The sequence below is a fragment of the Meles meles genome, chromosome 10, assembly GCF_922984935.1.
Source record: "Meles meles chromosome 10, mMelMel3.1 paternal haplotype, whole genome shotgun sequence".
NCBI lineage: Eukaryota > Metazoa > Chordata > Mammalia > Carnivora > Mustelidae > Meles > Meles meles.
In genome coordinates, this window is record NC_060075.1 from 35,338,414 (window position 1) to 35,363,547 (window position 25,134).

General features: G+C 39.6%; 1 protein-coding gene across 2 annotated transcripts in view; it reads right to left on the reverse strand.

Moving 5' to 3' along the window:
- MDFIC (MyoD family inhibitor domain containing) overlaps positions 1 to 25,134 on the reverse strand; it is a 90,521-nt gene that overhangs the window by 35,370 nt on the left and 30,017 nt on the right. For both annotated transcript variants that reach the window (XM_046021562.1, XM_046021561.1), the window contains exon 4: positions 1,712 to 1,987. In XM_046021562.1, the coding sequence (XP_045877518.1) occupies positions 1,712 to 1,987 (276 nt within the window). The remainder of the gene's footprint in view (positions 1 to 1,711; positions 1,988 to 25,134) is intronic.

Sequence of the window (25,134 nt, forward strand, 5' to 3'; positions counted from 1 at the left end):
AAAAAAGAAGCTGCATTCTTCCATCAGAAATAACTTCAGATGTGGTATTAAAAATAAGAAAATAATAAAAAATTTTCTAAAAATTCCGCAAGCTATTTCAAGTTGGATTGATATGCACTGTTCAGGTTGGACTGAGAGAGCATTCTTTAAAATAAGTAAATATTAAATGGCAAATAAGAGGTTAAGGCTGTAATAAGTAAATTCAAATGTATAAAACAAGTAGATTTCAATTATTTCACCCAATCACCTAGAAGCAAAGATACTCTAAAGAAAATTGCATTGCCTTCCCAACTCCTTGGAGAGCCAGTTTAGTTAACAGCCTCTCTCTGCTTCAGAGATGACCATACAGCTTACATGTCAAACTCATTTTAAAGTGTCAATCATGTCCCTTTCAATCTAATTAGTTTGGAAAGTAGTGTCACTGACCTAGAACTATGCAGACCATTTATTATCATATCATTTGATCAACCTAACACTTTACCTCAGTTGAGTTTGAGACACCTGTAGCCAAAATGTAATATCCTTTCTCCCACTCACTCACTACTGGTAACTCTCGATACAATTTCCTATTTACAACTCAATTTACCTCTATGAATAAGCATGGCCAACTTCACAGAAGCATTGACAGAATTTGCCTTACTTAAGATTTCATGGTAATTAAAATTGAAAGGTAAGGGGAGTAAGAAAAAAATCAGATATACCTCAACCAGTGGGAGGAAAGATACATCTACATCTATATTTAGAAAACAGATTTGAGTTTTTGGATCCCAAGAACTGCTAAAGGAGAGGAAAGAGGAAAAAGAGAGGAACATGGATAGGCTGGCAGAAATCTGGGACCTTATACATGGTAGGGAGACTATTCTTTTTACAAAATATCCATATATAATATGGCAAGCTAGTTTTATAAAAGAAGTCTGTGGGTTATAAACCCACTGTCATCAGATGGGTTGTGTCATAATAGAGAAAATCTTTCTCAGGTTCATAGTATTTAGCCTGATTTTGACCTGGCCAAGGGCAGGATGGAGCAGAACTGAAGACACAATAATTAGCTCCTGAGAGGTCCGAGAATACCCCTGTACCTCCATGGGAGGAACTAAAGGTCAGAGCAGAGTGAGTGGGGAATGGTGGGGGGATTGGTTGTGGAAGCCCTGATGGCTGGAAGATACTAGCCTGGCCCACTCTCTGGCAAGAACATGACAATCACCAAATCTTTTTCTCATTTTAGTGCTGCATATTTAAGAACTCATTTGCACATACTGTATGGAGCACTGGGTGTGGTGCATAAACAATGAATTTTGGAACACGGAACACAATACAATACAATAACTCATTTGCAAGACGAACATACCAGCAGGTAATCTCTCTGAACCACAGAATAATAAAATGAACCAGAGACAGAGAAAACACATGCATCCACCACCAGTATGTTGCCTTCGTATTTTTAAACATGGTATGAAAAACAGTAAGTATATCAGTTCTATTTAAAGTAATGACTCCTCACTCTAGAAGACAATAATCTTTAAAGCAGGATGTCAGCTGCTGGCACTTCCTTTCCTAGCCTGTTTCCCTTTGGAGTGGTTGCATTTTACCAAAATTCCAGTTTGTCTGAAAGATAAGCAAGAGTCTTGGTTCATGTTTGCTTGATCAAGTAGTTATTGGTGAATATGATTTTCATCTGGTCAAATAAAATAAGCATATATCTCCAACTTACCTTCAGGTGAAGAGCCTGTCTTTTGGGAGAAGACAGCATTTACTTTACTCTTCTTACTGATATCGCTGTTTACAGACAAGCTGGACTGAATTTTTCTATGCATTTTGTGAGAAACAGGTGCTGAAAGTCTTCGATTCTCTGCAGATCCATGTTTGGCCCCGTGGTGAATTCCATTTCCATTGCTCAGACTTGTGTGGCCGTTCTTTATCTTGCTGGTTTCTTCCTCAGTTGGTTCCTGTGAGCACGTTGGAAGCTGAGGCAAGCGCTGGGGTTGGGCTAAACAACAGGAAAAGTTGGTCCAGTTAAAAAAGAAATATCTGAAAATCATCAAAATATATTCAGGAACCGACTTTTCTTCTCCCCCCTCCCCAACCCCGCCACCCTGGGGCTTTACCCATGGTTCTACAAAATGGAGAGAAAAAAAAGGAAAAATACTAATAAACATGGACATTGAGGAAACATAATTAGTAAAAAAGGTTAGTGGGGCAGGGTCGTCAAAAGTGACTTCATACAAGGCATATGAAAATAGTGGGAAAGACTGCTTTGTTTTTTTTAAGAAAATTTAAATTGGGATTCACAGACCGGTACCCCTGGGGCAAATAATACATTATATGTTAATAAAAATAATTAAAAAAAATAAAATTTAAGCTGGAAATCTGAAAAAGTTATTACACACTCATTAGACAGCAAGTGTTTGTTTTTCTATGTACCAGGTCCCTCTTTTGGTGCTAAAAACATGGCAATATTATCTCAATAACCCTGATACTGGGATAAAATATTTAATCATCTTTTGAGATAAAAGGAAAAAAGCAGTGAATCCAAGTATCATAGCTAGACAATATAGGAAGAAATAGTTTTCTTTTCAATTTCATTTTACTTTAATTTTTTAAAAGTTTTATTTATTGAAGTAATCTCTACACCCAGTGTGGGGCTCCAACTCATGACCCCAAGATCAGGAATTGCATGTTCTTCTAACTGAGCCAGCCAGGCACTGTTTCTATCTCATTTTGAATCCTGGGGAAAACATTCCCTTATTTATTTTTTAATTTGGTATAAAAAATAAACCATTTAGGGGCACCTGGGTGGCTCAGTGGGTTAAACCTCTGCTTCAGCTCAGGACAAGATCTCAGGGTCCTGGGATCGAGACCCGCAGCGGGCTCTCTGCTCAGCAGGGAGCCTGCCCCCCCCCCCCCCCCCCCGTCTACTTGTGATCTTTCTCTGTCAAATAAAGAAATAAAAAATAAACCATTTATTAAAAGTTGGACGTAGAATCTGATAAAACACATCTGCCGAAATTAAATGTCAGCACTTTAATGCTCCCATTTAGGTCAGGACCAAGAAAAAGTGGCTCAGCTTCACCCCTCTTATTCGATATTACACTGGAGGCACTGGTGAAAGCAATATAACATGAAAAAGAAATAACAGGTCTGGAAAAAATATTCTTGAGATGCATCCCTAATTTGAATGTTCTAGGGGAAGTTTCAGGAGACTACAAACCCTGAAACACTAAGAATTTAACAAGATATATACAAGATCAACCACATTAAAATCAACAAGGCATTTGTTGGTATTGGCAGTGGGGTGCAGTGTCTGATATTCACTCCCTAGCGGACCATGGGCTGATGGTGCAGCAGTGGGGTTGTCGGACCATGGGCTGATGGTGCAGCAGTGGGGTTGTCAACAGAGAAGCCCCACAGAATGGATGGGAATGATCTTGGCTTTGGAACTCCTGGGAGGGTCTGTGTGCTAATGATGAAGCAGCAGAAGGCAAGCTGAGGACAAAGCACAAGCCAACAGCCTGCAACATTTCCACCCACTGCTGGGTGTCCCCATCCCTCCAGGAAGCTCTCAACTGTCTTAATATTAATGCCTTACTGGAGGGGAAAATCAACCTTAACTTGACAATGCAAGGCCTCCAGTATCTTGTAGGCCCTCTTTAGCATTTGAAAGTTCTTTTGAAAACCTCCCTTTTCCCCTACCCCCAACTTCCAAGTATGTAACCAGATACTCCTCACAACAACCCCCCAGTCCCACCCTGTGCTGCAGCTCTTTCGGCCCTCAGGTCCTGTCCCTGTGCTTTAATAAAACCACGTTTTGGGCGCCTGGGTGGCTCAGTGGGATAAGCCGCTGCCTTCGGCTCAGGTCATGATCTCAGGGTCCTGGGATCGAGTCCCACATCGGGCTCTCTGCTCGGCAGGGAGCCTGCTTCCTCCTCTCTCTCTCTCTGCCTGCCTCTCTGCCTACTTGTGATCTCTGTCTGTCAAATAAATAAAAATCTTAAAAAAAAAAAAAAAAAACCACGTTTTTGCACCACAGAGGTCTCAAGAATTCATTCTGGGCCATTGGCTCTGCACCCCACCCCACCAAACCTCACCAATATTCCAAAAACTACATCGCTAGTAAGTTTTTTTCTATTTCAATTAGCCACAGTGAATTCGAGTTTTTGCAGCTAAAGAGCCCTGACTCCTCTCTCCCCCAAATGTTATTTGTTTACATTGGTTAAGTAATGAGGTCATTAAAATCAACATTTACATTGATTGAGTAGCCCCTAAGCAAAGCTATCAATCATAGTGCTTCAGCAAAAACAACAGAAAGAACAAAAACCATTCATTCCATTTGTTACCAAAATTTTACTATTTTACAATTTCCTGTAATTTCAAAACCAAAACCTATTTTAATTAGTCTTTTTTTCCACTTATGATTATGAGCAGTTATGAAATGTAAATTAAATCTGAATACTAAGAACTCAATTTAGAAAAAGGACTGCATGCAAAGCTTAAGAATTATACATGGCATTGACAATGTCTAAAAGGACCTAATTATCTGTGATCTGGGGATTAGCCAAAATGGTATATATTTTTGACAAAGAAGATAGTTTGCATTTGAGTAGGTCTTTAGCACACATTGTTTACTTCCATTCTTGTTCACATATCCTATGTCTCTTGAAGAAAAACATCTTTAACATATCAAAACATTCTACTCAGGATTGTGCCTATTTCAATTTTAAAGACATTCATTTCTTTATTTAACAAACAAAAGCATTCTTTCCTATCAAATCTGTTACCATTAATACCTGACTTATTAAACTTATGAACTCCTCATACAGTGCAGTTTTTCGGTTCTTCAGAGATACTGGAGAATGATTATCTAAAAATTAAATATTTGGGAAAACCACAAAGTAATGGTGTGAAAATATATCAAAATATTTTGGTTTTCTCCTTACTCTTGATGAAAAAAAAAAAAGGTTACTTCTCTGTTCAGCAGCTTTATGTGACCTTCTCATAACAAAATTGGACAAGGCATCTGCAAGAGGAGATCTATTTCTTATGGGTGTGCAATCATTTGATCTAGACATTAATCTGCTGCTCCCCTAGCTTCTTGTATCAACTAGAATGACATCCTAATGACTGCTATTGAACATGGATACTTATGCATATGTATTTAAAGGGATGCCAAAGAAGACAGTTAAACCTCCATTTGGTGCTCTTTTCAGAGCACTTACCAGTAATCTCGCCAAATAAATGGAATGTTTTGGGCCACTTTTTCTCTGAAAAGAATATTTCAAGCAATCTGAGAGCCTGGTTAAATTGAAATGTCCAACTGACCCATGCTAAGGATCCTTCTTATCAATCAAAAATGTCCTGTCATAGTCCATAATCCGAGATAAACTTAAAATTACCATGTCATAGTTAAACATTCTCAATAAATAAAAATAAAGGTGGTAAAAGACAACTATGTCTTGCCACCAAATTCTCAAACTGACAGATCTGACCTTTTTCTACTATCAAAATTGACTATTTGCAAATTACCGGGTATGGCTGGCGTGGTATTCAAACATATCCTTAATGATTTATCTACATTTCAGTCTTCAAAATGATATCTATTTCTGTTGGCAGATAAATGATAGTACATTCGTTTTTGTTTCACTGTCACCTAATTATTTTTCCTATAGTTTGTATTACGGTCAGGTAACAACCGAGTATTATCTCTTTACGCCAGATTTTTAACATTAACACAATTTCGTAATTTTATGATTTGTTCAGATACATGCAGTGTGTAAGTCAAATCAAAACTGGATAAACCCTAGATAGATTAGCTATCTTAACATTTATTTTAACTTCACTGCTAATTTTTCATGGGTGTGACTTGAATCTTATGGTAAAATTATAAGTAAAACCAAGACAGAAACAGGGTTTTATTCTCAAATAAAGAACAAAAACATCTCACTGATTAAACCCCAACTCCCTGGCTTTAAACAGATTTCTTCTCCTCATTGTGTAAAAGTTGTGTATGGCTTTAAAAAAAAAAAAAAGCACACTAATATGGGAACGACACAATGCTTCTTAAAACACAAGTGATGCCTAGGGACCCTCACTCTCCCTTTAATGATCCACTGCTCTCATTCAGCTGTCTTTCTTTTTTCAAATCTTTACATATGTGACAGCTCTCAAAAGTAGACCATAGACCATCTGGCATTTTCAGAGGTGTAACTTGTGCAAATTCAGCTCTATTGGGAGCGCACTGCTATCTTCTGCCTGCGTTATAAAGGGACAATAGAATGTAGAACTTAAGAGTTGTTTTGAATTATTCATTTTTTTGCCTGTATATTCAAGAAATTTTACAAACTCTGCATTTTGTACTACATAATCACATGCGTTAAAGGTACAAAGAAACTTTTTGACACCTCTTTTCTACAGAAAGCTGGCATTTTGTTTGATATGTGAACATTCAGCATCTGTTATATCATTCTAAACAGGATAGGTGCTTCTACAAAAGACCCCATTTTAAACTTACTCTCTATGAGCAAAAAAAATGGATTCTTGATATTCAGTAACGAATGCAATACACATAAAAATTTCAAATACCAGTTATATGAACATTCAGCATCTTCAAACCTGGATAGCATTGGTCACCCGCTTACCATATGTGTAAAGAATTTTTTTTTTTAAATCATTGCTCACACAATGCCCCATGATTGTAATTTTCATATCCGTGATGAATTGTTACAAACGTTTTAAGAAATACTGTGCTTTTCGGGTTCAAATGTTTTCAATCAGGAGGGAAACCAATAGAATTAAATCTAGTGATTTTCAATAAGAATAATAAATATGGGAGTAATGAGTCAATAGCATGAACTTCTTTTGATTAAAAAAAAAAACAAAAACCTGGGTGATATTGTAGCCAATAATAACTACACTCAAAACTGCAGCTGCAGGAGTGGCAATATAAAGCAACATTTTGTTACAGCCTATAATCTATTAGCATGGGCAAGTCATCTTCAGTCCCTGGTCTTTTTCACAAATCAGATTTAATAAAATTACAAAAGAATTCTCATACCACGCACCCAGTTTAAATGCTGGTTGTACACATACAAAGAAAATGTAAATGCTTAGAATTCACAATTATAACAAAATTATCAAAATAGAATACTGCCTGGGGATGACTTGGTATGAACAGAACTTACTCTTCCCAGAGATAGTCGATGATGCTTTTACTGGGTGAGTGGTCTTATGCTTCCCCATGGTCATTCTGAGATAAACATGCACGTGTGTGCACATACACACTCAAATGGTAGAGATTATATATATGAGTAACCAGGGTTTTATTATAAATATGTATAACATGCATCTAGATAGAGTAATAGCTTTAAAAATCACTTCAAGATGCACTCGTGATAAAACTATTTACCTGTCATAATGTAAATTTAGACTAACATCAAGCAAAATAAATGCGCTAATGGCCAACTCTGTTCCTCAGCTTGATGCAAGCCTTCCTTGGTATACCCTAGAGAGACCCTGTACCCTAATACTCCCACAATCTGGGAGCACCTGGTGTTTTCTACCTGTTTCCTCAATTCCCCTCCAATGGCATATCTGAAAATTACTACTTCTCTCTTGAGCCTCTGAACTTTTTCATCACTTAGTACATTTTCATTTTATTTAATGTATGTATCAACATGGTGAAATGTTATTTGGGAACACTGATCACTTTGAGAATCCCAATCGAATTCCATCTACCCACATAACTTGGAATGCACAGAGGGAAGGAAACTGTCTTATTATGAAAGCATTTTTAACAGTAATTCATCAGTAATCAGTGACGGGTTGCAAAGACTTCTTCCCAAACAAAAAGATAAAACTTTCAAAGTTGTCTGGAGAATCCATCCTTTTCTTCATTTGGTAAACAACATTAAGAGAGTACTTAAACATCTTTCAGCAGAACCTGAAAGAGGAAGGACTCCTAGCTTTTCCCCAGATTCACACTCCCCATTGTCCTGGGCTCCTGGCTAACCCACTTCCCCAGTCTTCCTGGTGGTTCAGTTCAGCCACGTATCCATGTTCACTCTAAAAGAATGAGAGCAGAAATTATTTCTGCCACTTCCAGGCCTAGGCCTCAGCCTGGGGTGTGTCCTCTATACTTTCTTTTTTGCATTTGCCAACAACCCAGCTTTGACCACAGCAGAGGGAAGATCTTAGGCTAGAGGAACCAAATGGAAGAAATGTACAGGACAGCAGGGAGGAGAGCCTCTCACTGACCTGGAATGCTCATCCTATACTGTTCCCTAAGATATAAACTTTTATTTAGCCATGGGATTAATGCCAGGACTCACTGTTATAAAACACTAGTACAGCTTTTATCAAGTCCTATGAACAATGATGCACATTATATATACTTACACATGAACTGCCCCTTGCCCAAAGGACCCAAAAGATACCACATTTCACTAGAAAGCAACAGTACATTATTAGCAGCAGAAAGACCACTGCCAAATCCACAGCCTGTGGTGAATCTCAGAAGACAGTAGATGAGCCTTACAATGCAGAAGCTGATTATTACCGAAGGATAAGCACATATCACGCAGTTCTGTAGGGAAAGGACCCCAGGGTTTCTCTGCCGTTCGAAGACAATTTGTATCTTCACCACGGCTTGTGGGAAATCTAGTAGAGTGACCAACCATCTGGTTTGGTCAGGACTGAGGGAAGTGTTGGGATGCAGAACTTTTAGTTTTAAAACCAGGACATTTCTAGGTGAATCAGGACTTGGTCTCCTCTGTATCGGGGGCAATTTGTGCACAATTGCTACTGTTTTCCTTCAAAAGACACCAGCATCAGGAGATGGAGGGATGGGCACAGGCTTTGAGGGAGACCCACTAGGGTTTGAAATCTAGAGTCAGTATTTCCCAGTTCTGGGAGCTTGAGAAAGTTGCTCCATTCCCCTGGGCATTACGACCTTCACTGGCAAAATGAGAAAAAGTGACAGGTCCCTCTGGACAGGTTTAACACTTCCCAGTTTCATACCATTGTTTTTCTCTTCCCTATGAAATTTTCCTGTCATTTCTTTCTGATTTACTATTAGGCTTTTATTTTTTTTTCCATTACTAGGGGTTTTTGTTCCCCCCATAAATCAAAACAAAACCTTTTTAGAAATAAACAGGTCTGAAAAAAATACACAAACGTTATCGTTCATTTTTCAGAAAAATAACGACTTGATTGAACAATATACTAAAACATAAGGATTATGAAGGAAAATAATCAGCATTTTAAGATTTGCACGTTTTACTGAAAAGTCCCCAGCTGTGAACCAAAGAACAACAAAACATTTTTTATATTCCAAGTGTAGCTTTTCTTGAATGCTTGTTTCTAACCACAAACGAATGACACACTTGGCCTGACTTTATGCCCACTCTTGCACATCAGTTTCCAGTTAACTTACACGGATAATATGAGCCCACCACTCCTGCGTTTGAGAACAGAGTACGTTTCAGTTTAAGTTAGCAGGCTTCTTTATGGATTGTTATCTACAAGCTTGATTTATATATATTAAAAGATCATATTGTCTTCCAACATAATCCCATAGTGAAGATGGGATCTCTGCTATGGTATCCCTTTGTTCTCAGACTCAATAGGTATTTCCATCGTTTGATTCAACTGATAAAGTGACATCTGCTTATATGTATCAAAATTATCTAGATAAATGCATATGTACTTATATTTTATAGAAAATAAATAGCCTAAGCAGTGTTTTTTGGATGACAGGAAAACATATGAATAAAAAGATAGCACAAGGGGCACCTGGGTGGCTCAGTGGGTTAAGCCGCTGCCTTCGGCTCAGGTCATGATCCCAGGGTCCTGGGATCGAGCCCCACATCGGGCTCTCTGCTCAGCGGGAAGCCTGTTTCCTCCTCTCTCTCTCTCTCTGCCTGCTTGTGATCTCTGTCAAATAAATAAATAAAATCTTAAAAAAAAAAAAAAAAAGATAGCACAAAGTCACAATCTTCCAAAAGTCTATTTTATATACTGAAATTTTAAGTTTTGTTTTGTTTTTAGTTATCAAAGACATTTCTTAGGTTTTTTTAAAAAAAAAAAAAAAAAAAGCAATTAGTGGGCAGGCAAGCAGAAGCCTGAAAAGTACTACTATTATTCTATGTTAAGTTTTAACAAAAAGCTTTCCTCAAGATTCTTAGAATAGGAAAGAGAAGCATCAGATAGCAACAACTTATATTTCAATCTTTAGACCATAAGTTAAATATTTCTTTGACCTTCCTGGCGTTTCACCCTGGGTTTATAGGAAAAGATTTTAAAAATTATTAATACCCACGGGGCGCCTGGGTGGCTCAGTGGATTAAGCCGCTGCCTTCGGCTCAGGTCATGATCTCAGGGTCCTGGGATGGAGCCTCACATCCGGCTCTCTGCTCGGCAGGGAGCCTGCTTCCTCCTCTCTCTCTGCCTGCCTCTCTGCCTACTTGTGATCTCTCTCTCTGTCAAATAAATAAATAAAATCTTTAAAAAAAATTTATTAATACCTTGTAAGCAATCACTTTAAAACCATCTGACTATCACAGTGGGATAGGACACATTCACACATCTTTAACAGGTCAGAAATATTTTTTTTAAAGATTTCATTTATTTATTTGACAGACAGAGATCACAAGTAGGCAGAGAGGCAGGCACAGAGAGAGAGAGAGAGAGAAGAGGAGGCAGTCTCTCTGCTGAGCAGAGAGCCGGATGTGAGGCTCCATCCCAGGACCCTGAGATCATGACCTGAGCGGAAGGCAGAGGCTTAATCCACTGAACCACCAGGCGCCCGAAGTCAGAAGTATTTTATTTAACAACATCAAACAACATATACTGCAGTAAAATTAGTGCTGGTAACAATTAAGGAACGTAAACACCAAAACCCCCAAGTATCTGAAACTTCCGAATTCATCCTGGAACTTTACAAGGACCACAAAGCATGGAAGACCCCCCATGAAGAAGCATGCAGCACTCTAAAAGTTTCAACTTAAGATACACACTGACACACTTGGACAGACGGAGAACTGCTTTCTGACATAGGTCCTAGACCCGTCCCTGCTAAAAGAGTTCCTTTAGCCTTCCCCCATGGGATAAGGGTTCTCCAGTCAAGCAAGGATACAAGTTAAAAAAAAAAAAAAAAAAAAACAAAAAAAAAAACAACTTGAAACCAAGAGCTCTGATCCAATAGAAAAACCTGCATAGAAAGTAGGCTGTTAAAATGTACAAACACCTAAGTAAAGCCAAGAATGGAGAAGATGAGGAGCAATACATTCTACCACAGAAAATCAGGTGGCAGAGGAGTTAGTTAAAAGCAGCAGCCACCAGTTCCTGGAACACGGATCACGTGGGTACTGAGGCTGGAGCTTTGGGGTACTCTGCAGAGAACTATTTATATACTGGTATACTGGACATCTGAGGGCTCTTGTAGCAGCTGCTACAAGAAAATAACAAACTCCATTCTAAATGGTGATGGTAAAAGCCAAATGGGGGGAAAAAATAGAGAGAGAGCTACCCTCACCTGCAAGCAACACAAAGCTAGCAACACACAAATAAACTTGGCTAGTGTGTGAATCCAAAGAGGTGCTCCCCTCTGCATAGACCAATTCCACAAGCCTTCCTTGCCTGAGCGCAAGTCCCGGTGATCAGAGCTCCACTTGCCTCTGTGCAATTCAGAGGCATACAACCCCAAGCAGCAGCCCTAGTGGCCAGGGAGGTGAGACCACTGACGTTCAGAGGGTCAGATATGGTAACTGAATTTCAGCAGTCCAATTACGGGTTCCGTCAAAATTCAGCACGCCGATCAGGTAAACTCAAAGCGCTGAACAACGGAACAGGGAGAAGAGCGAGAACTGGGAAGCCTGAAACTTCAGACTCTGTCGGGTGCCTCCTGCACTTGCTGCCCATCAGTCATTCACACAACTCGGTCACAGGGGATACAGGCTGTGGAAGGAGCAGCCGCTGGGCCAAGCCTCACCACCCAAAGAAGTAATGCTCGTGACAGCAAGCTACTACATGGAGACAGAGGGAGACCAGAGCTCAAAAATGGAAGTGGCAAGTCAAGGGACCAGAGTCAGAGATCATTATTCAGCACTTCTGATGCCAGTTACTGGAACACCAAGTCTTCCCCCCACCAATCTCCCAAGAAAGGGTACTGATAAGCAACGAACGAAGATGTTAAAGAAATTATATTTTAGAATAAATCTCTAGCTTAGCAAATTAAGGCTTGTGACAGTTCCACCTGGCAATCCCTGAATCTAAGTCCTGGTTAACATCAAGAAGAGAACTGCTAAGGCCCCTATAAGGGAGTCCTCCCCTGAAGCCCTTCTCGGTTCCGGGCACGGAGGACACCCAACAAGAGCAATCTTAGCCGAGAATCCTGGAGTAAGTACATCCGCTGGCAGGAGAACCCAGGCCAAGGTCAAGGGAGAAGCTCAATGAAGAGATGCTTCTGTACTATCCCTAACCCGAGGCATACGGATAGTCCCCAGACCAGTACTGTACTTGAGAGTTGACAATGCAGCTATCCCATATTCCCTTCACCATCATACAGCCAGGAGTATGACAAAACATAAGTTGCAAGATCACGAGGAGCTAACTCCAAATTCGACTGAGGTCACATTTCTGAACCATCTCAATGGAGGCATAAACATCACCCAGAGGTCTTCAGAACAACGACATGACACCAGCTCTAGATGCATCATCTGAACGTGACTTTGATTTGTCTCTCATTAGGGAGGGGCAGAGTACACATGTTTGTTCAAAGGATAACTGGGTCTCATTAAGAATATTGTGAAATCATATGCACGGAAACAAGAAGCACCTGTGTGTCCACACACAAGTAAATGTGTGGGGGTCAAGCAAGGACTGGACCATAGCAGACACTTAACCTTGATCCATCCCATATCACCCACTTTCTTCTGGTGTCAGCATAGCTGTTCGTGAGAGGAGGACCTCAATTTACTAATAAGAACCCTTCAAAAAATAAAGCACTTTTAGTTTCCTATGTTTTGTACACAGAGCTTAACACCGGGCATTTACTGACTTGCCTTTGATTATACAGCAAGTGCCTTAAAGACAAGATTCCGTCTTCTTCGAGTTCCATCAACCTTATCAGGCACTACCTGCTGACAAAGAACCTTGTACAATGTTCAGCACCCAGTGGACACCCAGTGAAAATTAACTGATGATGATGAATTATACTAGCTTTTAAGCTGTCACTTGATCCCAGTATATAACAACCTTTCTGAATAAATCAAGCAACAGTTTGGTATTCAATACCATTATAAACTTCATCCTTCACCTTCACGAGTCTAGGGAATTGCTGTAAAAGCATAATATGAAGATGGTGGAGCTACAGCAAGGATTCGAGAAATTCTCTCTGCTATAACAAGGGAATTAAAGATTCAGTTACAGATATCATACAATGTGTAGGGAAATGTATCAAAAATACTAGTTAGGTGACCTTCTTGAAAACAGCATTAAAAACTCAGTAAAAATTATCTGACTAAAAGTTCCCCCCCACCCTTTGAAAAAAGTAAATCCAACCTAATGTATAAGTAAAACTGGTATCTCTTTGAGGTTAGAGCAGTAGAAATGCAAATGAAGTTCCAGTTCGAAGACAGGGAATCTGGTGGAGGAAACGATGCACTGCTAACTGAACGTTTAAAAAGAAATTTATTTCTGGTAGCTTATACGAGGTAAATCAGAAAAAAAGTAAATTCCACTGTTATTCCCCCGAGCTTTAATATAGGTCATAACCCTCAAAGTTCACTGGTGAGTATTTGTTATTGGGATAGCTTTTCACTCTTCAATAAATTCCTTTAAGATATGGTTCGAGAAGAGGAAACCTTTGTGTTTTAGTTCTAAGAACATCCCATTATAGATGATGCTCTGACATAATTTAAAGATTTAGGACTCAAAGCCAAGTTCCCGGAATTGACTCTAAGGTCCCAGTGATCATGTCCAAACCCCAAAGGAGATCCTGGAGAGCTTCCTCCCTAAGGAAGTAGTGAACAAGCTGCTTACCCCACATAACTGAAAACAACCTTCAAAAAAAAGGGGGGGGGCAATAAAGTATACATAATTTTAAATTCTTTCTTACTTGTGAACCACAGATCACATAACACAATGGAAAGGTTTAACACAATGGAAAGGATAACATAAACACAATGGAAAGGTTTCCATATGTAAATGCATGAGCAAAAATAACATGATTTTCTCATTCTCATTTTGTCTTCTCTGAGGATGAAATCTCAGCCCCACTCCCCACCCTCTTACAGGGCTACTTTACATTTTTGAAGAGTCATTTGGAGAATGTCGATTTTAGTTTCTTGTCTTTATCAATGTATCAAGGTGATTTTTGACCTCTATGGGAATAAAATTGTTACCCAAACATAAGCCCCAAGAAATGGCTTCCATACAGAGGAAGAAATTTATTAACTACATTTAAAGATGAACACAATGGAGACCATTTATAAAAAGTTTTCTTCCTCTGATTTTGCCATTTAAACCCACTAAATCCATCAAAGTGCCTCTGGTGACAAAATTAACTTAAATGTATTATAAAATACTTGTTAAGTATACTATAGTGCCAGGCACTGTTCCAGGCATAGGAGAGATAACAAAATTTACAAATACCTTGCCCTCACGAAGCTTACAAATATTTATTATCTTGCATGACAAGAAATCCAAAGATAGGGCAGCTCTACTAATATTAATTTCCCAGGTTCTGTATTTTCACCACCATCCTCGGCATGTCAACTTTCCCATCTGACTCTTGCCTCACAGTCACAAGACTCTCTGAAACACCTCCAGCCATTACATCCAGAGATGATGACAGCCCTTGAAAAAAAGACATGCTCTTTCTTACTGTCCCTTTAAGAATATAGAGAAGAAAATCCTTTCCTTCAGGAGATGTTCCTCAGGTTTTGTTGGTGCACACTGGGTCCACCAAACTAAAATGAAAGCTTCCTTCTTCTCTCCCCACAGATCAACACTTCCTGAAAGGTTTGCCCCCTCTACCAAACTGTATGAATGCTTCTCTATAGAAAGAAACCTGTCATTCATTTGTTCATTCCTTCATATAGTCATTTAATGAGCATTTACTAAGCGTTGCATTCACGTGCCAAGTCCTTCTGACAACGTGCTCCAGCACCTGGAACAGGGTTCACTTAGAAAAACAAATGAAGGAATGACAGAAACAACAACGTTCATTCTATAGCTCCTAATTTCAATTATTCAAGTAAAACCTTAATAAGTACATATTTCTTACCTAGAAAAGTAAATAAGGAAAACGTAAGCACAACAGTTGCCTTTTCCCATACCTCCCTGATATAATTTGACTTCTACTTAACCCAGACACCAATACTCTGGCCCTGTAACAACTAGCCCACATGCACGGTGTTATTTATAATATGCCGGACATTAATAGTAGTTCATATGAAATGGGAAAAATGAGAACGTCTAATGTACTCATCACCACAGACCTCATATTAATCTCATTAACATTTAGAAGAATGTTGCTCTGTCTTCCAACAGTAGATAAAAACCCATAAATAATTATTGGAGTTGGTAAAAACCACCAACAACAGATGTTAACACTTGAAGACAAAGAGTGGGAAGTGCCCATCACATATAAAATTATGTTTTCTTTATGTGTTATGCTTTCTTTTACCAAATACTTAAATGGCATTTCCACAAATATCCTTCATTTCTTGAAAGGGAAGAAGCCTCACCAAGAGGATTTCAGGCCAAGAGGATTATCCAAGAGGATAATAGGGTTTCAGGCCAGCCTAACAGCACGTGCAAAGTTCCGAAGCAGAACAGGGCTCGGAGCATTTCCTGACCCGACGCTGAGCCAGTGTGCCTAGATGATACTCCCATGGTCCTTTGGACCACATACTTATGGCCTAATTCAAATGATAAACATTAACAAATACGTTAGAAAAATCACAGAATGTGCTTCCATCAACAATTCCTGGCAATATTCTTCCAGATATTATGCTTCTTCACCCTATAAGCCATTACTATAATAAATTATTCACTTATAAGACCACTCTCAGTAAAATGGACCAGAAGTTGACTTACATGCTTTACTGTGGATCAAGAGACTCCCAGTAAAAGACTTCTTAGGAAATTACAAAAAGGGGCCATCAACCGTGTATGTAAAATACAACCACAATTTGGAATATTAGGAAACATTTATAGAAATCTTATCCTTTAATTACTTTCCAAGAAAGAAACACATACATCCATTTCTTAGAAATGTACAAATCTATTTATATTGAAATTGTTCCAGGGCTAGAGAGACTAGCAGGACTTATTCGATGTTCTTTAATAGAAAAGTGAATGGTTGTGCAAGAATCTTGCTACTATTCTTATGAATCTGCTCAGATTTTAGATAAGAGACTATCACTGTGATTTATACTTACCTTTCTACTCTATTCCAATTTCCCAAATCCAATTCCTTTACTAAAAATACAATTCTTTAACAGTAGCTCTCAATCTTTTTCTAACTCCATAAGGCTTATTTGAGCAACACACATCCTTTAATAGTATCTTATGTGGTTTCAAAAAACAAACTTCTCCAACGACTCTCCTATCTCTTTGGTTTGCGTGCAGCACCAGAGAATCCTAATTCTAATACAGGAGCAACAGATAGGTAGAATGCGGACCAAGAGCAAATTTTTATCATGAAGGCAAACAAAATGGGCAACTAGGGACACCTGGGTAGCTCAGTGGGTTAAAGCCTCTGCCTTTGGCTCAGGTCATGATCCCGGGGTCCTGGGATCAAGCCCCTCATCAGGCTCTCTGCTCAGTGGGGAGCCTGTTTCCCTTCCTCTCTCTCTGCTTGTCTCTCTGCCTACTTGTGATCTCTGTCTGTCAAATAAATAAATAAAATCTTTAAAAAAACAAAACAAAACAAAACACAATGAGCAACTGGACAGTCAGTAGATTAAGTTTATCTACCTGAGGTCTTAAAAATTCCCCTCATTTTCTAGCACTTATTTTCTATTAGTCTTTCAAAGACAAATGCCATATGATTTCACCCATACATGGAATTTAAGAAACACAGCAAATGAGTAAAGAGAAAAAAAGACAGACCTGAAGGCAAACCAAGAAATAGACTCTTCACTACAGAGAACAAAGTGATGGCTACCACAGAGGAGATGGGGGGATGGGTTAAAAAGATGATGGGGAAGAAGGAGGGCACTTGTGACGAACGTTGGGTGTTGTATGGAAGCAGTGATTCACTATATTGCACACCTGAAACTAGTATTACACTGTATGTTAATTAACTCGAATTTAAATAAAAACTTCTATATAGATATATATCTAGATATGTATCTATACAGAAGTTTTTGAAAGGAGATATATATATATCTCACCTTTCAAATCCCACATTGTAGTTTACAAACTCCACGTGGCAACTATATATTCTCATGGATAATCAAAGACCATTCTCAATAATTTTAGCCCTGCTTCTGCCACTAACTTCTTGGGCCATTTTAGATGACTTGTTTACCTCTTCATGCTCAATTTGCCAGATGAAACAAAGCAAAACAGAAACCCACAAAGGTTGAACACACTGATCTCTAGGGATGTTCCCTAACTTTAATAGTATAAGAATATATAGGCCCATGACTCATTTTCAACATGTAGAAAAACAATGTAAGTGTAGCATATGGTATGTAGAAAACAGACCAGAAAATATGAATGTAAGCACCCACATTGTTAGGGCCTTAATATTCAGAATCTAAGTCATCTCGAGAAAACCTATTAATATAATTATTCAAATGTCTTTCTTTTTTAGAGAAAGATGTATGAGAGAGTGGAAGGTTATGACATGTAAATAGAACCATTCAGTGGGAGCAAGCTTAACCAGAGGGAGTGACAGTTGTGACTAAGTCCTTTGCTCTCCACCTTCAACCAATTACGAATTTAACAAAGTTCACCTCGCCAGGTGTCAGGAGCTCAGGCCTGCTACTAGTGACAACAGTAAGGAGGAGGGGGTAAAATTAAACGTCTTCCATTTTTTTTTGGTCTAACATGGAAAACCAGAGACCAAAAGAGAATATGAAACTCAGTCTTTCTATATGTTGTGTGATATCTGGTTTATGACCATCAATCTTTTTTTTTTTTAAAGATTTTATTTATTTATTTGACAGAGGGAGAGATCACAAGTAGGCAGGGAGGCAGGCAGAGAGAGGGGGAAGCAGGCTCCCTGCTGAGCAGAGAGCTTGATGCGGAGCTTGATCCCAGGACCCTGAGATCACGACCTGAGCCGAAGGCAGAGGCTCAACCCACTGAGCCACCCAGGTACCCCTGTGACCATCAATCTTAAGGGGAAAGGAGGGTGAGATGGCAGCTGATTTACACTGAGATACCCCTGGTCAGGAGACCCCTCACTCCTGTGCCCGGCGCTCAGGTCTGGAGCCTCCCTGGTTTAAATTCTTCAGAGCATCCCTCTCTTGTGTCTTGTGAAGGTCAGAGTGGGAATGATATGGTTACTCAGACTCAAGGGGTGAAGAGACCAGATGGTCTAAGTCATCTGTAAGCAAACTTCTGAGCAGCACACTTGTGCATCCCCAATTTCATCCCCGATTCCAAAGCCTTTGTGCCTCCGATCTTGAACCTTTTCAGGGTAGTGCCATATCGTGGCATGCTAACACTCAGGTTTTGGCTAGTCCATGCTACAAAGCCAGTTCTAATTTTTCTATCTATTTTCTGTCTTTCAGAAAATGTTTAACATCTCTGATCTCTCATTTCCTTGTCTGTTTTTGCTTTCCTTAAATTTATGCCTTTGTTAAAATTATCATTAATTTACTATCATTTCAGTGGGATTTCCAAAGAGAATGGAATATGTATGTTCAATCTGCCATGTTGAAGCAAATAGTTTCAAAAACCATCACAAAAAAAAAAAATCTCAAGAAAATGTGGCAAAATGTTAACACCTGTTAAGTCTGAGCTCGGCTGGTACATGGGTGTTTTTGGTATTCCTTTTTAACTCTTATTTTTATTTTTTTTTTAAAATATTTTATTTATTTATTTGACAGACAGAGATCACAAGTAGGCAGAGAGGCAGGTAGAGAGAGAGGGAGAAGCAGGCTCCCTGCCAAGCAGAGAGCCCGATGTGGGGCTCGATCCCAGGACCCTGGGATCATGACCCGAGCTGAAGGCAGAGGCTTTAACCCACTGAGCCACCCAGGCGCCCTTAACTCTTATTTTTAAAGGAGCTAATGAAATGCTAAGAAAAATCAGAATTCTATTTATTAAGCACCTAAGGCCACAAACCAATGAATTGCTACTGATTGGTAACTTAGGTAGAAGCATCGTTTTATCCTGATAACACTAATACAGTGGGATATTACCAGGAATCAAGGACAAAACAGTACCACCTTTTTCTTAAAAAATAATCCTTTGTTTTGACTGAGGTATTTCACTACATTTAAAACTGAAAATGCATTTTAAGGTCAAGAGGGGCATCTTCAGTGCAGTGGCTCATGTCCTTACATTTTTGTAGGCAACTCTGATGATGTGTTTTAGGTTGTATTTATTTTAGGATCATAAAAAGAGGCCATGCTGTGTGCACCTGACTCTCCCCGGCTAACTCCTGGACAACCGAGGAGAGAACCCAGAGAATCACACTCTACTTTCTTTCCTGGTTCTTTGCTTAATATCTCTGGATCCACCCGAAAATGGGACTAAGGAAGAGGCTCCATTCTTTCCAAAGAATAACTCAGAATGGCTCAGCACTTCTTCCTCTAACCCAGGTACTAATTATTCTTATCATACACATAGAAACTTAAGAGTTATTGAAGTATTTCCACCTAGGTTTTCCCACTTGCCTCCTCACTGACCTCATGAGGTACTGAAGGAAGATGGTACTTCCCCCGCCACCCATCTTCTGAAGATGCAGAACATGAAGTGATCTGGCATAACGCCACAAAGCCAATGAGTTTCAGGCAGGATTAGAATCTGATGCCTAGCTTACCTTCTCGAACCTACACCTGGTCTCTCTCTAAGCACGGGGGGGCTGCATGCTGGCCCCTTCACCATGTCTGACCTGGAGCCTCACTCCCGCCAAACACAGAGCTAGCCAACAAGTCAAGCTTTGGGCCACTGTTTCATTTTCACTTTTGCTCCAAATCCGTTGTCTATTTGGAATACGGAAGTCAATAATTGGCTTGCCACATGTGTACCTTTCGCTACCTGAAAAAAGCACCATGCTATGTTTGTATCTGTCGTCGGTGACACCTCCGGTTCTTCCCAAGTCTTCATACTTATCCTTAACAGCATGAGATACCCCAGCACTGAGTCTGCAAGGCGGGCTAGAGTGGATTCCATCAGGCCCGACTGACTGGCAACTCTCTAGCTGAATGAAGTAGCCTGCATGCAGACTTGCGAAAAAGAATTAAGTTATCTGAATAATGAAACTTCTTTATGACACTTTTCGAAGGGGCTGAGTACTGATACTGTGCCGAAAACAAACAACAAAAAAGTAGGGATCGGTTAAATGTAGAGATAGACATAATAATGAGTCTCTCTCCCAAACAGACCATCCGCAAACATTTTCCCATTTGTATTAACCCGCAGAGAAGTGAAAACAACACTGTCCCTGCAATTACAAGAGAAGCGACTGAAACCATCCCCGAAATGATTTCACGTCTTCCTTACCTCCCAGAAATGCTATTCTAGGACCATAAACAGCCATCTTTTCAATTCATTGTAATTTAGTGTTTCATACACTAAAATGGACACTAAAATCTGTCATTATTACTGACCAAACTATAATCGCACCTACTTGGGCTGCCAGAGCCCTAGATTCTGACTCTGTGGGCTTAGTTATCCCATTTTAGTTTTTTGTCAAAGAAGTAGTGGTTGGGCTTTTGTTTGTTTTTAGTAAAAAAAAAAAAAAAGAAGAAGAAGAAGAAGAAAGAAAGAAAGAAAAAAGAATATTAAATGCAGAAAATGAACACTCCCTCACATTCGTGCTTTTTGAACATTAAGTATGCACTCGGTGAACTGTTCCACTTAAATATTTTTACTTTAACAACATAGATGTCATCAGAAAAACAAACTAAAGACTTCTCCTCAGTGAGCGTTCTAACAAACCCCTCACTTTCTTTAGCCTCAACGGAGACGAGGAATCGCTCATGAAAGCAATGTTTCTCAAAAGAAGCAAACCCGAGAAAGGTGATGAGCAAGGGGATGAATCCTTGGCTAAGTAATGGGCCCCGTTTCTCAGGAAGAAAACTTCCGGACATATTTAAGATAAGGACAACATCTGTCCTGAAATCAGAGTACGCACTTTGAAGAGTTGTGCAAAAGACACAGTATTTGGTCTCTGTCTCTCAAGATGGTGAACCGTGCTTGTGGAGGGCCTTATCCTACCTACACTGTACGTGTTGGAGCCTCATTAATTAGCTTCCATGGTAAAACCGAAACCTTTGAAGGGACTCCCTCAAGGCGAGAATGAGGAGGCAGGACTGCCCAGGAACAGTTCTGGTCGGAGTATTTACTCCTTGTAGCAAAACAGCTCCTTCCGCAGAGTCAGTTTCTGCACTTTTACTTAATAGAAACCATTTATTCCAAACTCCCTCCCTCCCTTCTTCCCTCAGAATGTATTTATTCCACAATTCCAAGTCTTCTTACTCTGTGGGTGCTCAATTTTCTGGGGTAGGTCCATTATTCGGAATTTTGCAAAAGGGTAACTCCTAATAACAAAATGACCAAGCTCCTGTAAATGCTGAAATATTGTGATACTGATTATTCTTACACGAGCAAATGATTATGACTGGTTTACCCGCGACAAACAATGGTGCCAAAGTTGCACAGAACTAATGTGTTCCCAGCAGGTCTATAAATATTTGCTATTATTCTTCTTTTAGTTACTAGTTCCAAATGAGCAAACTATGAACTTCTAGACAGTAAGAATGGTGTAAAACTGCCCCTAATAAATCTTCTCCGTCTTATGCTATATTTCCATACCATTGAAAGAAATAGCTGATATTGCACAAAGTTTTGAAATACACTGTTCTCCAAAGTATGTGCTTCATCAGCAATTTATTTTAACATCCACATCTCCCTCTCTAAAGGAACTGAAACTAATTATGTATTGTCCCAAATGCCCAGATACCACTGATATCATATGAATTCATATATTATTCAAAAAGCTGATCTTTTTTTTAACTTATGAATATGACGCTTAGGTAAACTGTATCTCTATTATAAGGGACTTTGCTTTACTCCGAGAACAAACTCTAGCTATAATAGTTAAGGAGATACTCTTTCTACTCTATCTACAAACACTTGATTGGGAGGCTGCTTATTGCAGAGATTTTTAACTGAAAGCAATAGCTTATTCCCATTTGGGACAGAGTGTCAAGAGAAGATGAAAGCAGGCATTTGTAATTCCTCAGAAAAACAGGCAAAAGTGTTTTCAACCTTAAGAAATCCAACTCTTCAATAACATAAACCTTGATCTTGGGTTAATACAATAAGATTCCAAAGATAATCAAATAATCCCTTATGGTGGCATCAAGTTTTCGATCATAAAGTCCTTTCCATGCGCTACCCATCCCATCATGCCACCTCGCGAGGCCACAGTGCAAATTACGATAGTTCTTTTCCAATATCATAAAGCTTAAAGTGCTGCAGAGTGAAACTAAAAGCATAAAAGGCTTTCTCAACCACGTAAACATCCTCCAGAAAACAACTTTCCAGAAGGACTAAGGGCAAAAACAAGAGGCCAGGATCTGGGTTCTCCCCAAACAGGCAGCCACAGCTCTCAGTCCCTACGGCTCATCAATCATCAATCACAATTATAAGAAATCACCACCCTCCCAAAAAAAGAAAAAAAAGAAAAGTTTTTAAATATTCAAAAAACTGTTCAATGTGCAAGCTTTTTCTTTTTGTTCTAGGGCAATATATTCAATTAAAAATCTTACCAGTTCTAAGTCTGAGCCATACCTCAAAATTAACTGCAAAGAGGGCGCCTGGGTGGCTCAGTGGGTTAAGCCTCTACCTTCTGCTCGGGTCGTGATCTCAGTGTCCTGGGATCAAGCCCTGCATCGGGCTCTCTGCTCAGCACGGAGCCTGCTTCCCCCTCTTTCTCTGCCTGCTGTCCTGCCTACTTGTGATCTCTCTTTCTGTCAAATAAATAAATGAAATCTTAAAAAAAAAAAAAAAATTAACGGCAAAGCTCTCAGAAATTAAGGTTGTCCGGGACCTACTCACATCTGATTCTAGGTTCCTTAGTATAGAGTGGGGCCTGGGCATCAGTATGTTTTTAAGCTCATGTGAAGAGCTGAGAACCTTTGCTTTGAACAAAGGGATAGGACTATAGCATCAGATTCCTGCCTCTGTAACTTTGGCTTCAATTATTCTGATTTCTTCTTGGTGCAGAAGGAAATGAGTGAACAGCAGGTGTCAAGATTCTCTGCCCATCTCTTGGAATCAGAACAGGCAAGTTCTCATGGAGGCAATGAGGAAATAGTTCTCAAAATTAAACAAGCCTTTTTACTAAGATGTCAAGTATACCGTTAGCCCGGAACTGTCTTGAATTCATCACAACAAAGATAAAATTCCAAAGGACTATAGTACATTAAAATTTTCCTAACTTTTTTATGTTCCAACACAAAGGCAGGATATAGTCACATCATGATAGTGACAGAATGGCAATAATTGCCAAGTAGGAAAAAGGATTAGAATTTTCAGCTTGGGATAAACTTATAATTTGAGAAAACTATCACCTCCCCTGTGACTTAAATGTAATCTCTAGGGGACCATGAACACCATAATGTCTCAACCCTTTCCCTACTCCATCCCCCATCTGAGACTCAAGGCTAGATGATCAGGAGATGAGCTGTGGGGCCTTAGATACACTGCTTGACTTTTCTGAGCCCAGCCTCATCTAGAGACAATAATACTTATTATTCCACCTGTCTGATAAAGTTGCTGATAGGCCAAGTGAGATCATCAATATGAAAAATTTCATTAACTGTAAAAAGCTCTAAGTAATAACATTGTTAATATTACTAATAAAAAGCATCCTTTGATATGCATGAACTGTAGACTGAGAAAATTAGCTCCTTAAGAGAGGCAAAGATAGTCAATCCACATTTTAAGACAAATTACTACAGCTTAACCAATTCAAAGCTGTCAGTCTCCTACAGAGAAGCTAAATGTAGTCAAAAGGTACAGATTTTCATTTATGCAACAATTAACGTGACAGTATTGGGAGCAAACTCTGTGCATGGCCCTAGGCTAGATGCTGGGAGGGCTACAAAGCTGAAAGAGCCGCCAATTCTGCCTTTAAGGAGCTTCAGTTCAGTGACAAGGAAGAGGGCCATCCACACGGCAGGACAATTTCAAAATTAACAAGTCCTTTAGGAGAGATGAAGACGAACCCAGTCTGCGAGTCGAGAAGAGGGAGAAATCACAGCAGGCCTTGCTCGTGCAGCTGGAGATGCATGGAGACAGGTAACCTGACTGAAGCAGAAGAGGAGGAAGGATTGCGCATGTAGAGGGAAGAACAAGGAATCTATTTTGGCTACAGTAAAACTACACGAAAGGAAGTCGTGGAGGAAAAAGCCAAATTTCTTTTCTTCCCATAGTCATCCAAAACAGCTTTGGGAAAGTCCACAGTGGCCTTGAACCAGGGCTCATTGCTGGGGTTGCAACGGAAATCCAGCAGATCGTAGCCACGGTGTAGCAGAACTGGGTTACAAATTGTGACAACAACTGAAAGGAAAGGGTGCTTGGAGAAACAGGGAGGAGACAGTATTCTCTCTTCGGAACTGACAATTAAGTCTGGAGCTCAGGGAGTTTGGGGGGTGGGTGGGGACACGATGACCCAGAGTGGGAAAGCTCGGAGACAGAAAGGAACTCAGGGCATCTGGAGGACAGAAAGAAAGCCAGGATAGCCTGGGAGGCAGAGGGAGGAATTTCCAGCAGGAAACCTGTCCTGTCAAACACCACAAGAGGACTGAGAGGAGGCCGCTGGGCAATGCCCTATCAGTATTAGATCATTTTAGATCTAGGACATCTATCAAGGTAGACAAAGTGCCAGCCGTGTAGACCAGAAGTGGGTTTGAATACCAGGAGCTCATCCTAAAATATAGCCTA